General features: G+C 38.3%; 1 protein-coding gene across 4 annotated transcripts; it reads left to right on the top strand.

Annotated features, from left to right (window-relative positions):
* Nucleotides 1-243: 243 nt before the first annotated feature.
* csnk1a1 (casein kinase 1, alpha 1) lies at nt 244-17,212 on the top strand. 4 transcript variants are annotated; one of them, XM_029165483.3, is made up of 11 exons: nt 244-944; nt 1,225-1,331; nt 4,768-4,894; nt 5,892-5,990; nt 9,003-9,086; nt 11,484-11,623; nt 11,791-11,869; nt 12,953-13,027; nt 13,112-13,218; nt 13,822-13,934; nt 16,499-17,212. In XM_029165483.3, exons 1-11 carry the CDS (start codon nt 822-824, stop codon nt 16,504-16,506), a joined length of 1,062 nt encoding a protein of 353 aa, XP_029021316.1. In that variant the 5' UTR covers nt 244-821; the 3' UTR covers nt 16,507-17,212. The 4 variants fall into 4 exon arrangements, with proteins under 4 accessions (XP_029021316.1, XP_029021314.1, XP_029021315.1 ...); XM_029165481.3 differs by having other exon boundaries at nt 13,822-13,970; XM_029165482.3 differs by lacking the exon at nt 16,499-17,212 and having other exon boundaries at nt 13,822-13,975.
* The last annotated feature ends 260 nt before the right edge of the window (nt 17,213-17,472 follow it).

The raw sequence follows: 17,472 nt of genomic DNA, 5'->3' as shown, positions 1-17,472 counted from the left end.
AAGATCAAACACAAACGTGTTTGCTGAAGGCCTAATAGATATTCATAGATATAAAACCGAGCCCGTAATATGAATCAATAATGTAATTTGTTGACTAAACAAGGCTTTGTTTTTGTCATAGTTTTTTTCTAGTAAAAAGTGTGAGTTATTGAGAGTGAGTTGCTGCTTTTATGTACCATGAGTCTTGACTACGTTATTTCCGACAGCACGTAAAGCATCCCGTAGATATCTAACCTTAGCTAATCGTATCCGAACGTCAAGCAGCTGAGAGAAAGGGTAGAGAAGACAAGATGGCGGAGTGAGTCGGTTACGCTTTGTACAGATGGTTGCGACCCTTTGACGTTGGCCGAAAACGGTGGTTCGATTGAACAAACGCAGCGGTACCATCGGAACTTTAATTTAAACGGCATCTTTTGACCCTCGTCGCGGAGGACAGAAGGCGTTTTCACGAAGGTCCCCACGACAGAGTTAGCTTGATGCTAATGATACCCAGCGTTGGATTTGACTAACTAGCGCAAGCTGCTACTCGGAGGTAGCTGGGTGGTTGGTGAAGGCCGTAGGCTTTTTGAAGTTTCCTTTTGCTGTATATACATCGATGTTCGCAGATTTTATTTTTCCAGAGACCCGCTGTAGCATTTAGTCTATGAGTAAAGCGAATAACACCAGGAGTAACCTTTTTCTTAAAAAATATTTGGCGTAAGGGCTAGCATTAGTCCAGTTTTACCATCCGGACAGGACTCTATATGTTCTGCTAAGCAGTTTATCTACCGCACGACATTTCCTAAAGTGACTCAAGTGGAAATTGTTATTTGGTGGATATTATGGCGAGTAGCAGTGGCTCCAAAGCTGAATTTATAGTCGGTGGAAAATACAAGCTTGTCAGAAAAATCGGATCGGGATCGTTCGGCGACATATATCTGGCCATCAACATCACAAATGGAGAGGTAAGTTCTGATTTAAAATAATCATTTTCTCATAATGTCGACTTTCTAAACAGAAGCCAATGCTTAGTGAGTAAAACGTATTGCAGACCTTCAAACTTGTTTAGGAGTTGTGGAATGATTGGGCTAAATCTGCTAGCAACGCTTGTGTTACGCTAGTTTGCTGAAACCTCTCCGTTTACACGGAGTCATCGGGCGTTTGTTTGTAATGTTAACTTGGCGTAGTGACAAGTACCAACTGGAAATGTTAGAGCGTAAATGTTCTACTATTCTGTCATTTTAGGAGGTAGCTGTAAAACTGGAGTCACAGAAAGCCCGACATCCACAACTGTTATACGAGAGCAAGCTGTACAAAATTCTACAAGGTGGCGTCGGGATCCCTCACATCAGGTAAGCGGCGGAGGGTTCGGGCCTCGGCCCGCTGCGTCCAGCGGCACACGTTGGTGTCGTCAAGTATTATTTGTAGGTCTGGCTGGTTTTATTTGCAGAATCGCACTTGTGTCACAGCTAAAGCGATGCCGACCTTGTTGGTATTAGGCCTGCTAATGAGCCAAGCGTTACTTTGTCTGTTCTAGCAACGAGGTGTTCGTACCAAACGCATAATGTCGTGGATGTTTGCTCCACACCGTCATTTGGTCGGTGTCGTGTGTGTTTAGACGCAAGTGTCGCACGTTAACGGTGGAAAAACAAAGTGAGGTAAAGAAAGTATGCGGTTGGTAATGGCCGCTCCTCTTTTGTTGTTGGCTCCCAACATGTCTTCCTCTGCCCTGTTAGAAAATGGCGGCGGATCGCAGAAGGGAAAACAACAAACTAAGCAAAATGCTGTTACAGCATGTTGTCACTATTTGCATAGATGGATTTTACCAACGGGCAGGTAACGGCTACAACAGGTTCCCCCAGAACCCACTTGAACCAAGTAGTAATGTTAAGCCTACACAGCCCTGCCCCAGTTTCATGCTGGTAACCACTAGCCCTGAATGCACCATGTGGTGGAAGTGTTTAAAGCCTTTAGTCTTACTGTTAGTTTGACTCATTTGCGTATAGAATAACCGTCTTACTGAGCCTGTTTGACTTTTTTTCTTGATTTAAATGTGGAGGTGTTATGCTGCGTGGTAACGCATAACCTGAAAATCAATATTACAAATAATTGGTCAATTTGCAGTACTAAGATAGGTACACTATTTGGTGTACACCTTTCCAGTTTTGTTGCCACCACAGCACTGTTCTCCATCTTTTTTTAATATACATTTCTAGTTTGTTAGCTGTGTGCGTGTATATTAAGTATAGTGTCATTTAGTCTTTCCCAGGGTAATAGCCAGGTAACTTCTGGGCTGCCGACTGGCATTCATGTTCTCCTGGATAATGTCATTATGTGCAGGGCTGTGTAAGCAGCTTTTGATTTCCCACACGGCTGTATAAAATGTTATTGAGGAGTCATAGCAGGAGGATGGATGGGTGTTTCATTAATTCAGCCCATCACTAAGGCTATGTTAAATAATAGGAAAAAGTAATTATATTCTATATCTGTATATAAATAGTACTAATAAACCACAACATCTACCTTTTTTTTCCAAAATAATCTATCAAAAACATGGCTTTTAGATTAGAGTAAACCTATAACTAGGTGTGCCTATGACATTTTCACCTGAATCTATACAGATAATTTCAATTCAAGATAAACTATTTAAGGGTAAACATTTTAACACTAAAACAAATCAGTCTACATTAGCGTGTTAGATTCAGTATACATTGGTATTTCTTTTTCTTCAGTCAAAAACTGCAAACTAAAATAGTGTTGTATACTCACTGTTTTAGACTGTTTAGTATAAACCTGCACACCTGGTAAAATGACTTAAAGTAAAGTGTGTGTCAGGAAATAGTGACTGTAGAGCTCTGAACTTGTGACCTGAGCTCAAGATACACCTTTTTACTAAGGCCTCAATGTAAAGAAGTGCTCTTATTGATCTAAGCACTTTGGTTTAGATGTATTTGTATTTGTGTGTAAATGAGATCAGTTTTGCATAGTTAGTGTTAACCTGGTACTTTTTTGAAAGTGTAGTAGTGAAACTACATACACGTGGTTCCTGTTAAACCTGCTCTTGCTGTTCCACTGCTCTTACAACCTGGCATAGTTGTTTATATAGTCAGTCTTGCCTTGTTGCTTTACACAGTCTTTAGTAAATTCAAGGAAATGACTCGGGGTGTTAAAGTTCCTCATTTGGTAATTAGTCTTTTTTTTTCCAATAAAAACAAGTACTAAAAGTACAAACTACAGTATTACATGTCTAATCTCAAATCAACACTGCTTTAAGCAAATAACAATCAGGTTTACTCTAAAGTGTTTTTGGGTGAGCTTTTCCTTAGTCTGCATAAATATAAATTTGCAGGTTGCAGCTTTGATAGCAGAATTGGCTCTGGTCTATACTGTGTTTTGAGACCAGCTTTTTTTGGCATTATTATTATTAATTCAGACAACTTAATGTTCCTTGTTTGAAGGTGATTCCTTGTCCCTGTGAAGCATTGTGCAGCTACATATGTTGTAATGATGACCAATAAAGTGAGGCTTTTAGGAAACTTTGTCACTGGCATGTCCAAACCATGGCTGATTAGTAGATGATAAAGCAACAAAACCTCATCTAGCCTCACCTTCAAATGAAATTACAGACCCAAGTACTTGTGTAAAATGCCTTTAAGCTGCCATTATGATGCATGATGTACAACCATTAAATTGTCTGAAATAGGGTGCATGTGGCAATTCAATGTCCTCTATATCGTCCATATGTAAAAACAGCTGATTGTGTGCAGGATGTAGTTGAAAGGAGAGTTTGTACTGTAGAATTCAGAGGACAGGCCCTCTATCCAGGTTAGTTCTCCTTTGTGTTCAGTTTATTTTCTGGTGTACTTCGGGTCTTAGACCATGGCCCTCTGTCTGTTCAAACAAGCTCAGTGATGCTGTGGGGTCTTCAGTGTAAATGGTAATTAATAAAAAAAAATAAAATTTACAAGCACTATGTATGCTAAGGCAATGTTATTCTGCTATGTTTCAGGTATGTAACCTAGTATGATAATATAATTAGTCATCCCCTAACTTTTGTCAATGTTGATTACATGTTTTTATCTTGAGTTAAAGTGAATGACTTCACATTTTTGCTCGTACCCAACCACTTTTCAAAAAATGCTTAGAGTAGATATCTAAGCAAACTTTTGACATTATAAATTAAAACGGTAACATTATGATGTGTGTACTTGGAATTTAATAGGTGGTTCTCGGATGCTGAACTGGGCACATCCCTTACAGATCCACCTCACATTAGAGAACAACTGCAAGGCTCTGCTTGATAAGTTTTGTTTCTGCTGCTTTATTGTAGTTTAATGGCTAAAACCGCAGTCTGTGCAGCAAAAGGCTAAGGTCAGGACAGGCCAAAATAACAATTTAACTGAAGATCAGGCTAATTAAAGTAGCCTATGGTTAAGGATTTATGAGCCTGTTAATGACACAATGAAATATTGTAACTCAGCCTGAACTGGTCAAACAGCCAAGCTAGCTGCCAGCATCAGGGAGTGCCTGTGTGTAAGTGCTACCAGAGTGCTCTCAAGGCACTGTATGCTAGTTCAGAGTGAATAAAAGAAGTTGCCACCAATAAAATGTCTAAACATTGTTTCTGTGTGTCTAATCACAGTAGTGGTAAATTTGTGCCTGCGATGAGCTGTGTTTTTAATGTTTTGTTTAAGCAATTATTCTGTATGTACCCTTTCAGAAAATGTCTTGAATACCTCAGTCACCTGTAACAATATTTTAAACAAATTTTCTCCTGATTGTCACCAGGTGGTATGGCCAAGAAAAAGACTACAATGTCCTAGTCATGGACCTGCTTGGACCCAGTCTGGAGGACCTGTTCAACTTCTGCTCTCGCCGCTTCACAATGAAGACTGTTCTTATGTTGGCGGACCAGGTAGCTAAAACACATTCACCTCTATTTTAGTTGTTTTAGCAAAGAGGTGAATGTAGCTTAAGGGGAAACCATTTTGGTATAGACTTGCTAGCTTTATGTGGGTAGAGAGATATTCTAGTGACATGTGGTCAGTACAGGTTCATCCCATAGTTGGAAAACTAGCCTTCGATGAGCAGTTTTTTTTTTTTTTTTTGTTTTTTTTTTTTTTGCTTTTTATTAGCATGGCATGTGTGCTACTTTGCCATTTTGCTAAACTACCATATTTTCCGGGCTATAGAGCAAACCCAAACTTAAGTCGCACCCACCTGATTTTATTTTTTAAAAAGTTTAATACGGTAAATGTTTTTTTAATAGTGCATGTAACACTGCTGGTTTAAAGAAAAAAGGTACAGCAGTGTACCACAAAAGTAATCGCTTTTTACTGCTGCCTTTTTGTGCATTAAGACCACTAAATGAACACTAAATGGCCTCGCAACTACTTCATACAACATGCAAGCCAGCTTTCAGTCGGATCTGTATGGTGTAAACATCTCGGCCGTGTTCGGCTACATGAAGCTCCTAAACCAGTGAAATCCATAAAATAGCCACAGTTTTTCAAGCGGCAGGGTTCTAATGGCATGAAAAAAGTAGCGGCTTATAGTCCAGAAAATGCGTTAGTGCTAATTTAACGTGTGAAGAAGGTGTGTTGGTCACTCAGTGATTTCTGACTAGACCTGCATTGGCCAATCACATGCGCGCACACACACTTACACTCAGTTACTGTGTATTGTGCTGTAGAATTCTTCACTATTTTTATGATACAATTGACAGTTGCAGTCAGTTAGTTTTAATTGTATAAACACTTAGTCCGGTCATCCATCAAGCTTTAAACACACCCCATCCCCCCTTTTTTTTTCTCTTTGCTGGTACATGAGAGCACACCCCACTAGTCTAGGAAATGTCTGTCTGTGTTGTTCTCTACATTGTCTATTTAACTAAAGCTCATTTTTGTCTTCAGATGATCAGCAGAATCGAATATGTACACACAAAGAACTTCATCCACAGAGATATCAAGCCAGATAACTTTCTCATGGGCATTGGTCGTCATTGTAACAAGGTAAGTTCACACCACATATAAAACCTGTGACAGTGGTGGAGCTAACAGCAGATAGTTGTAGTCAGTCCTGATTCCCAAATAATCTAAACTTTTTGCATTATATTTTTTTCATGATTTTTTTTAGCTTCTATATTTGCTACCCCTAAAACAATTACTCATTGGCTTTGACTTGAACAACCATCACTTTTTCGTAGTATCTATGTTTATAATGTTGTTGACTGGCAAAATGATGGATATTTCGTTTATTTGAGTAGTAGTGGATATATCTTTTTTTTTTTTTTTTAATTTATTTTTTTTTTATATAGATGCAATAGTTTAAGGGCATTGGTGGAATTTGTGCTGGACTTTGAGCTGGACTTTTGAGTTATTATTATTATTATTATTATTATTATTATTATTATTATTATTATTACTACTACTACTAAAATCCTTGTTATACAGTGCCTACGAAAAGTAAAACATCAAGAGGAACCTTGGCTAAGAATGTATGCTGTATTTGATTTTCATTTAGCTAATTGTTGAGCTTTTGCATATTTTCAGTTATGTTGTTTAAAAAAATATTACTATGGTTGTGTTTATGCTTTGATCTGACAGTACATATGTTTTCTACAAAAATAAATGATTTCATTTACAGAAGTCTAAAGATTTACAAAGTCAATTGAAATGTCTATGGTGGGTAAATACTTTATGTAGGCACTGTATATGTGTAATTCATGTTTTGTTGTTTTCTTGTGTGTAATCTTTTTAAGTGGTTACTCAGAAACTTGACTAATCGCTGACTGACGGAGCCTGAATTAAGGAAATACTTGGCACTATGCTATCAGACATCTGTGGACTCAGTGCTTTATTTTTGGTATTGAGGCATTTCTTTGTTTTCGCTGCATGTGGTCTTTTTTCTATATCCACTCCTTGAGAATGTCTTGCCTTTGTCATGCATGTACACTTAGATCATTGGGAGATACAGAATATATGAAAAGTAACTTCTTTAGACATCCGCAGGAAAGCTTAGTTTTTCAAACATGTACCTGGATAAATGATTTTCTCCTCCCTATCCCATATATATTAACCAGGTGTATCCCATTTATTTGAAATTTAAATAATCAACCCTCCCAAGAAAGCTGACTCTAACCTGGTTACCTGAGTCCATGTAAATGCACCCTTTGTTCCTGAGGTTTATACTCTAAATTCCTAACCTGCTATTCCACCAGAGACAGATGTTGTAAATATTGATACACCCAAGTATTGCAATATTATTTTGTGACTATGCATCAAAACGTTCATCTGCTATGTGGCAGCTTTCTGTTTCTAGAGTGGCACATTTCCACTAGAGCATTTAGGGCTGCACCTATAGAGTATTTTTGGTAATCTAGTATTAAATAAACTATTTCATCGAATAAAGGCGTTGGATGAGTAAATATACATAAATATACAGCAAATATAAAATGGAAAACGACACTAATTCTCTTCAAAAAGTGTGTGTGTGTGTGTGTGATATAAATGTTTTCTCAAGTGGAAGAAAAATGCAGTTTCCTGCTCTCAAGCTTTCACATTCCAAACTCCCTGTATCTAAACATGCACAGGTTTGGCATTAGTCACTGGTAATCATAACTTAATTTAAGTTATTGACGACACAATGTTTTGGGCTTGTCTTGTTTTTGGTTTTGGTATCTAGTCCTGCACAACCAGCAAGTTGTTTCAGCTGTCATTTATCTGGTGGGTTTCTCTAGGTTGTGAAGAGGCATAATCATAAAACCCTGAGTGCTGTGTGTCTACCGACTAGCTCATTAGTGGAGCCTGTCATCATAGTAGTAGTAGAGGAGTTTATATTACTATCTTTTTTTGTTCACTATATTTTCATGTTATTTATGTTAAAATATTCAGTTATATTATAATTCGAAATAAATCTACTTAATTGCTAGTTTTTGTAGAATATATCATATTTGTCTGTAGTAAAACAAAATCTCTCAATAGCAGCTGCAAAAGACTAACAGTTAAGTTATAATTCTATATAATTACTTTGTATTTAACTGTGTACTATACACCTAAGATGCTTTTATTTCATTTCTAAATAATGTCTCTCCCAGAAATGCTCAAATGAAGCCATCCAGCCTTTCTGAATGGGTCATTAAAATGCAGGTGGTGACAAATTGTGACCAGTCAATCGTGTGCATACATGTCTTCATTCCTAGATACTTTTTTTTTTTTTTTTTTTTTTTTTTCTTCTAATGTTGGAGCATTTTAGCTGGTCCTTACATCAGTGTGTCTGGGTTGGAGTAAGTAGTGAATTCTTTGTCATTGAGTTATTTTAACTTTTCACTGGAACTTGTCAGATTGTATGGTGTTGGTGTGAGAACACTAAAAGCCCACTGACTGGAAACATGTAGGCATGAAAAGGTGTTGAACATAATTACAAGCTGATGTTTGACCCCCTACTGACAACATTTTAACTGGTAGCGCCTCCTTTTTTAAAAAATGTTTTTATTTGCATAGGCATACTAGAAAATCAAAATTGAGTCACCTGCATCTTTTCTACCTGGCCTAAGGCCTTTGTTGTATAAACAATATAAAATACTACCCTGTCTATTGTGCCTATGACTTTAATGTTTTTGTGTTTAAAAAAAAAAGGGGCTATTGGTGGCCTGTGAGAAATGGTTGGGTATCAACCTCTTCAGATATCTGTAAAGGCATCCTTGTTAGTGGAGATATGCTCTTGCTGGTGGAGCATAGACAACTATTGGCTCCTGACCATCTTCCTCTGTCCCCAAGATCTCTCCTAAGTATCGTGTTGCCTGTCTGCACTGGCCGTTGTCTCTGTCAGACATGTTAAAATTAAAATGTCTCCACTTATTTGTACAGAAGGTTCTGCAAATCTAGCTGTACAGGACACTTAATCGTAGGAAGCAATTCATGTGGATCCAACCCGAAGTGCCTGTTGTGCTCATACTAATTGTGACTGAAGGTGGATAGAGGCTGTGTGATTTTTGACCCCTGCCCCTCTACTGTCTGCCCTAGTGTTTAGACTCGTCAGTGGGGAAGAGGAAAAGAAGCTTGGCTGTTAGCTCTTCTCAGGACCCATCTTTCTCAGGATTAAACCAGGTGTGACCTTTACCACAACACCAGCTGCCTCACAACAGCAGTTGTCGCTTTGCAACCATAACTACACAGGTTTTAGTTAGACTACCATCTTGAATTCATACCCATAGAATCCTCCTCACAGTGGAATTACCAAGCAAGTAGCAATTGTTCTTGTTTGCTTCACCTTTCTTCAGTGGCTTTCTTGTTTTTCAGTTAAATTCTGTTGCAGTCTTTAATTATTGGCCTGAGAATAAGGAACTCTGATTAGTTCTGTAGGAATGAGCATTAGAGACAAGAGAAGTCGTACCTTATCAGATCCATGAGATGGTAGACTAGTTAAGTAGGACTTGAAATATGAGAATCACTAATCTAATTTAATTACCCCTCTTCCCTATTGACATGTTCTTTTATCAGTTGTGTTTAAACAAGTACTAAACGTTTACATTTTTAACCTCCAGTGGCATATTATACATGACACAAGCGGGCAGCTAGGTTAAAGCCACCCTTAGGTTTTACCTGTGGAATCTGTGAAGCTTTAATTGTCTTTGGGCAGTAAAACAAACACAGCTGGAAAATGAGTCAGTATATTGATATTTAGACACCGAAAAGCAAATTTTGTTAAAATATTATTCTCAAACTGTAAATTGAATTAGAGCGCACAAATCACACCCAAGCAACCTTTGACAAACTCAAATTGCTAAAGTAGTGTAGCTATTAAGAAATCACTTCTCGTATTATGAAACCTAACAGGTTTCTGATTATTTTAACCTCTGCCAACATCAGTTTTGAATTGATATGCATTTTGTAAAATATATATGCCGTTGCGTTTCATGTCCAGACTAAAAACCCATGGTTGTCAGACTTGAATCTGTTTACATTAATTTGGATAAGCTCAGGAATTTTAACATGTTGGTGGTAAACACCAAAACATGACTAGTTTTAAAGCCAGATGCAATTGTGCAACAGTCCCCTTCTAAATCTCCAACTATTCTCAGGCCAATGTGGCGACCACATGATTTATCAGGAATATCACATTGGCTGCTTCTGCTTCTACTACCCATACATGGTCAGACTCGCTTTCATTACGTTGTATGTTTACCTCCGGAAAGATCACCTGGACCTTTTGTTACCCTAACTTGTTTTGTGTATGTTTTATGGGGGTGTTTGGTGCTTGATGATTCATCTGCACAAAGATGATATTGATGGTAGAAAGTTTAACCAAAGCTTTAATCCAGTTGATTTAAAATGTATGTACTGTTTAAACTTGTATAAGTGACCCACTAGACGATTGTGTAATTTGACTGGAGTAGCCAGTATGTTAACTTGAGTGTTTTATTTTAGATCGTGGTTCTCTCATTTGGTTAAAGCATATTGTAATGTATTTGATCATGTTACATGTTATAGCAGAATACAGACCAATGTTTAGCATAGAATTACTTCCGTTCATGGTCCTATTTTACTATTGTAACAGTTTTGTCAAAGTCAGATTTTAACGCGTTCAAGTGTTCAGTATTTTTTTTAACTTGTGGTAGTATTTTTATCAAAATGATGTATCATTTGATGAGGAGACTACTCTGAAACTTTGGGGGGCAAGGACAACATTGATCAACTATGTGCCATGGGCCACTAGGGCTGATCTTGCTGGTACTGTGTGGAATAGGATAACATGGGACAACAAAGGCAGAGCCCTCCAACTAGTGCAGCAACCTGTCAATTGTATGGTGAATTAAATGTTCTTCAGATAGACTGTAGGAGTGGTGTGAAGGAAGTGTGAGTTGAGTTAATGACTTCTACAAAGGCAGCATAGCTTCAGGAGACTAGGTGCTTAAATTGATATGGAAGTCGGCCAATACTCACTGGAAACTTGGCTGCTTATTGTGGATTAACATTTAACACACTTGTTACATTGCTTTAAATATTTTATTCAATGTGCACATTACAATGTAAGATTTTATTTTGCTTTTTTTTCACTTTATTTAAGACTCTGAACTGTTTGGATGAGCTTTATTAATTCAAGAAGGATCCCAAACCTAATGTGTTCTAATGGAATAAAACCTGATTGCCTCAACTACTGCATCTTACAAACGTTATGTACTAATTGAAAAACGGTCCTCTTGTCTCAAACAAATAACCTGTCTCTGGAAGTTGTGTAAAATTACTATGACATTCAAAATATGAAAACAACCTTTTTTTTTTTTTTTTTTTTTAATCGTTTACTTGGCAGTTTTCTTCCCTGTACATGTTCATGTTGTTAGAAGGATCTTCTCATCCAGTGAATTTTTTTTTTTTTTTTTTTTTGGCAGCACAAACTTTGAAAGGATTATCTTGCCACTTGACAATGCTGTATATTTGTTACAGGGTAAAGGAATAAATAGTCACTGTGGAATAACTACTGTATCTCTATTCCTTCTCCAACAGCTGTTCCTTATTGACTTTGGTTTGGCAAAGAAGTACAGAGACAACCGGACACGGCAGCACATCCCCTATAGAGAAGACAAGAACTTGACTGGCACCGCACGCTATGCCTCCATCAATGCACACCTGGGCATAGAACAGAGGTTGGTTTCTCTTCTCCATCTTTAGAGGCGTTTCAAGCGTGTCACTAATATACAAACTGGTTTCAACTGAGTAGAGTACACCGTTAAATTGTTGTCATTTCTTTATGGAAAGTTTCTTTCCGGGTGCTAGAGGTTATGCCGACAACTTTCTTCATTGTTGTTTCCAGTCGTCGTGATGATATGGAGTCACTAGGCTACGTGCTGATGTACTTCAACAGAACCAGTTTGCCATGGCAAGGATTAAAGGTATGAATATATTGTGCTCCTTAGTGCAACTTCTGCTATAGAGAATGTGTCCTACTCACTGTAGTGTCCCCGTGTGTGGTGTAAAGCAAACAGGTGGAGCAGCTCAGAATTCTACTGCTAGTAACAACTTGTAATTCTGTCGTTTTGGTTTAATGTCAAAGATGTTTGTAATTGGACAGGCCAATTCGAGAGAAAGTGGCGCATATAAACTTTTTTTTCAGCCACAAAATTGGTGCTGTGCTTTACTGTAGCAACATGGTCCCCCAAAACAGACTTTAGCCTTTTTAGAGTCAAGTGCAGTTTGCCACCAGTGTTTAAACACTCTAGAATGCAAGTATAGACATTAGTACAGTAGAGAGATGATTTTTCACCTTTACCTAATATCACTACAAAATTGCATTTAAGTCTTTATATACTGCTTATTAGGGTAAGTTAATCCTAAAATTACATTTAACCGAACCAATGGATTCTTAAAGAAGTGGATTAACATTAACAATTACTGCTGATGTGAGCATGTGCTCCGGATGCAAACTCCTTTTGCTTATAGTGAAGAAGTCGTCATTCAGATTTTGACATGACTTCAGTCATTTGAATTACTTCAGCACAAACATGGCAAGAGGTTTTGAAGTATCTGTCACTAAAATAGACCAAAGGTTCTTCGTAGCTTCACCTTTACCACATTGACTTAAGGCATACTTCAGATTTCAGCCTGTGTTACCACCTAAAGTTATATATAAATTACAATGTCCTGAATGAGCAGTATCCTGCACCAAGGTAGAGAATAATGTCAAAGGTTCTGATGAATAGGCACAAAGTCAATTAACTGTGCTCACAAAAGATAATTTTCACCATGAGAAGTCAACCATGTAGAATGTCCTCTTCTATACATTGAGGTGTTGGCGAAAGCAGGTTCGGCCCTTCCATAGGCAATACTACACACTTGGGCCTTGTGTGTATTTACTGATCCAGCACACAGCTGTAGTCAACATTTGTCTATTTGATCCACAGTTTCTTTACTCTCATTGGCTGACTGCAACAAAAGCCTTGAGGCATAAAACATTGTTCACACTGTATGTTTGCCAGGCTGCCACCAAGAAGCAGAAGTATGAGAAGATTTCAGAGAAAAAGATGTCCACCCCTGTGGAGGTCCTCTGCAAGGTAAGAGAGCCTTAAACAGGAAAATGTTATGGGGCATGCTGTTCTACCACACTACAAGGCTGACTAGTATTTGTGCACTTTTAGGGTTTCCCAGCAGAGTTTGCCATGTACCTGAACTACTGCCGTGGCTTGCGCTTTGAAGAGGCTCCAGACTACATGTATCTGCGCCAACTGTTCCGTATTCTCTTCAGGTAAAGAGCCACGCACAGAGACAGGACATAGGACATAGGGCACTGATCCACCACCACAGACGTGTGAAGTCCAATTAATTGCTGTGGACACAAGATTTAGTTTTGTTCATGGAGCCACTCATCAGTTTTTCCTCAGCAGGTGCCCATCATGCTGAATAAGGCTTTGTCAAGACAAGTTGCTCTTAAAGGATTTTATGCAATGCATTATTGATGTGCTACAGCTCACCTTCCTACCTTGCACCATTAATTTCAGATGAGCTCAGGCTTTGCATGTCAAGAACATGTCAAGCATCTTGGTTGTGGTTATAGGCATTTATTGAATGTCTGTTTTCACAGCAGTGGTCATGTGCTTCAGTGTTTCCTCTACCTTTTTAGGTAGATGAATTACAGTGCCTTTCAGTCTATTTACTTGTTTACCTGCGGAATGTTAGAGACAGGCGCTTTTGAACAATTCAGGAGCACTTTTCTATGTCCATGTCAGATGATCTTTTTTGCCATTTTTGTTGGAATTTAATGAATTCCGTTTATCAATTCCTTGTTTAATTTCTGAAATACATATTAAAAATGTTTTTTTTTTTTTTTACCATTTTGTTTGTCTTTCAGGACTCTGAACCATCAGTATGACTACACATTTGACTGGACCATGCTGAAACAGAAAGCAGCCCAACAAGGGGCCTCCTCCGGGGGCCAAGGCCAGCAGGCACAAACCCCCACAGGCAAGCAAACTGACAAACCCAAGCCTAACATGAAAGGTTAGTAGCAAACAGCCAAGTGACGTTTTTTACAGACACCAATTGCTCATCATTTTATTCAGTATTTAAGTTTTGTTTTACCCCCTAACCTGCACCTAGTGCCCCTTTTTACAAAGACCAAAACCACTAGATTGGAAATGTAAAGGAAAAAAAAATAAAGCTTCATTATCCCCAATATAATGATGAAGCCAGTGAAAAAAGGCAAAGGTGGCACCTTGGAGCAGAAAATCCAAACGTTTGATACAATTGGTCTGTCTTGCAGTAGCAAAGACGTCCTTGGGGAATTTGGCTACTAACTTTGCTGCCATGCTGTTCCTTTTTGTCAGGATGGGACAATGAATGTCATCATTGATTGCTGATTTTCTGATCTCCTCTGTATCCTGTCTTTATCAATATAACATCTCTATACTATACTACTACAGTTTCTCCTTCCTACTGAACAGCTTGACAATTTTTCCTGTTTTACTTGCTTGTGGTGTGCATTAATTGGAAAGAGCAATTTATGCCTTACGAATAGTGGCGTCCATTCACTCACACTCTTGAAGGTAAACATTAAGTTTTTGTCTGGACAACACTTAAATGTTTAAGCACATTCAAGTTAACAAGTATGTTGTTGAACTACAAATTTTAATTTCTTTGCAGCATTTAGTTGGAAACATTTTCCATTGTTGCTTGATTCAGAGATCATTGTTAACAGAGTAGATAGCAAATAAGCAGTGAGTGAGACAAGTTGCTTAATCAAAGAAATATGTGAATTTAGCCAATGTATACATAACTGTATTTTAGATGGGGGAATTATGCATGGTTGCAAGAACCAGTAGTATTTTAAGGCAACCTTTTAAAAAAAATTCTTAACCTGAACAAAAGTCTAGTCAGTCCACAGGTTTTTCCTCACTGAGCCTCGTTTTCTCTGTGCAGGCCACGGCAGCAAACATAAGCTTAACAGTCGTGGGTCTGAATATCACATTAGGGTTCTTAAACTGTTATTGTGCAGACAAATGATTTTGTCTGTTTGTATTCAACATACATGATATACAGCACGGGCCAGTTCACATCGCCAGTAATGAATTGAAAGGGACCAGACCACATGCTTCAAGAACTGGAATGTCATCTACTCAGGACAGTCGTGGAGGAAGTGTTAGGATATCTGTAGGACCACAGTTGACACACAATCAAGGTCAAATTCACAATGTAGCAACTCCAACAGAACAGAACTGGGGAATTAGAGAGAGTAAACGAACAGTGAAACATCTCCAACCAATCAGAAATTACTCATTTGCAAATAACATCAGACCAGTGGTAGATCAGATCACAGCAACGACACGGACAGAAGTGGAGCTTTTCTCAATAAAGCAAAGACTTCTCCTCTCCTCAACATGAAAGAGGAATTCCTGAAGCAACAGACTTATCACATGGATAAGGTGCTGAAATGTTTTATCTAGATGACGTGGTCTTATGCTGCCTCCCGCAACACTAGTCTGAATCTGAATTGTGGGTGTTTCTATTCCAAATAAAACATGGGTTAATTAATTTACTATTTATTGCATTAAGAGATGGGAAGAGCTAATCACTCTGTAGAAAATTGAGATGTATATGCTTAATCACAATGTTCTTACCCTGGTCTTAAAGTAGAGAGGGTGTCCCCTTGTAGAACCTGACCTGAAGCTGGTTCCACAGAGGAGCTTTGTGGCGAAAGGCTCTGCCTTCATTCTACATTTAGAACCTCTACAACCACCAGTAGACCAGCACTGAGAGAGAAGCATGAGGAGCTGTGAGGTCTGGAAGGCGAGATGCAGCTGATCATTAGAAGATTTGGAAGTTTGAATTCTCTTCCAGATTTTCCAGGACCGAGAAGCTGATGCCAGAGAAATGTCATCTCTGTTCTTGAGTCCAGTCAAACTTTGGCACTTTGAACCATCTGGAGGCTTATGGTTGAATTTTCAGGGCATCACATTAGTAGTGTTCCATCCTGAAGGTACCAGATGTGTGAATGCATTGTTCAGTGTTGCTTTGCTCTTTAGCTAATTCAGTGTTTAAGAAACTGCTTTCATAAATGAGTTTATTGAACATGTATGAAACATTCTACAGACATGAAAAGTTTTCATAAGGTGAGGATTTATTTGGCAGGTTTGTTTTTAACAGTGATACTTTTCATATTTGAAATGAAAAGTTTGATTTTAAGTCTGAGATTTTTAGGCCCATGCAACTATTTCCTAGAGGAACGTTTGAAAGTAAGATACTTCATGGAGTTAAAGTGTTTTTGTGGTTTTCTAGTGTTTGTAGTTGTTTGATATCATGTTGTTTACCAACCTGTTGAGACTCCTCCTGGAAACTCCTCAGACATGATTCTGATGACGTGTTCCAGTCTTGCGCCTCATCAGGAAATGGTTCCTGTTCTTAAACATACTCTTCTTTTAACCATCACTCTGCTTTACTGGTCTTCGATGCTGCCTTTTCCTAACCCTGTGCTGCGGGTATTTATCTGGTGCTAACCCGTTACTAATGACGCTGTTTCTCTGTGCCTGTAGGTTTCTGACTGCTCTCTGCCCAGAGCTGAGTTGCAGAAGCGTTGGTGCCCAGGACCAACAAGTCTTTCTTCCTGGACAAGCGACAAACAGAAAGTCTGTCTATCCTTCCATAATAGCTATCTATGTGATGGAGATGTATAGATCTACACAGGCCTTTGTTAGCTGTGTTATCTATATATTTGTGTGTATATATAAGTCTCCACTCTGAAATAATTTGTTTTTTATGTGGAGGCTGTAGCCCCCTGCCCCACCCTAGACACACTTCCCTCCCCCATGCGCCCGCCCCTTTGTTTGTCCTTCTTTTGTGTGTTGACTTTTTGTAAAGTTTCTTTGGAAACTCGAGATGCGATGTTATTCGACCCTGTTTTTCTTTTCCAGAAACATCTCAGCATCTCCTCCCCCTTCATTCCTTAATTGACTCACTCCTTTTACCGATAAGTTGTTAAAACATGTATACTGAGACCTGTTCTCTCATTTTCTTTCTGAAATAATTGAATGATGCAACTCTGGATGTTATTTACTAAATCAAAATGCTTTTTTCCGTTTTCCTATGGTGATTAGGAGTTTGCCTGTTGACAATATAAGCAGCTGATGGCAACAGTCAACGATAGAATACTACTCTGGCTCTTTCCCTGTCTCTAGAGCTCTGAAATATTAAATCTGTTGTAAAACCTATGGTCTTCTCCAGAAATACAAATAAAAACTTTAAAATCAGATGCTCAATCCCAAGTTATTAAACATCTGCACAGTGGAAACTTTTGCAGTCAGGTGTCGCTTCCTAGATATTTGACTCAACTGATGAAACCTGGGTCTGTACATACATACAAAATATTAAAGCTGAGCTGAAACTATAGTAAAAATTATGATCATGTTGGAGTGGTTTAAAAACAAAATTACAAACATAAGGAAAATGGTTACGGAGGATTTGAAGGATCCCTTGAAGTTGAAAGTCGAAGTTGAAATGTGCTTAATTA

The sequence above is a fragment of the Betta splendens genome, chromosome 10 (genome assembly GCF_900634795.4).
Source record: "Betta splendens chromosome 10, fBetSpl5.4, whole genome shotgun sequence".
NCBI lineage: Eukaryota > Metazoa > Chordata > Actinopteri > Anabantiformes > Osphronemidae > Betta > Betta splendens.
The sequence above is the reverse complement of the archived record's forward strand: the minus strand, read 5'-3'. Positions and strand labels throughout refer to the sequence as shown.

Excerpts from the sequence above, each read along its gene's own strand:
- csnk1a1 (XM_029165481.3), top strand. The coding sequence starts at position 822 with ATGGCGAGTAGCAGTGGCTCCAAAGCTGAATTTATAGTCGGTGGAAAA. Across the intron at positions 1,332-4,767 it reads GTCGGGATCCCTCACATCAG|GTGGTATGGCCAAGAAAAAG; the intron begins GTAAGCGGCGGA and ends GATTGTCACCAG. Across the intron at positions 13,219-13,821 it reads CTGTTCCGTATTCTCTTCAG|GACTCTGAACCATCAGTATG; the intron begins GTAAAGAGCCAC and ends TTTGTCTTTCAG.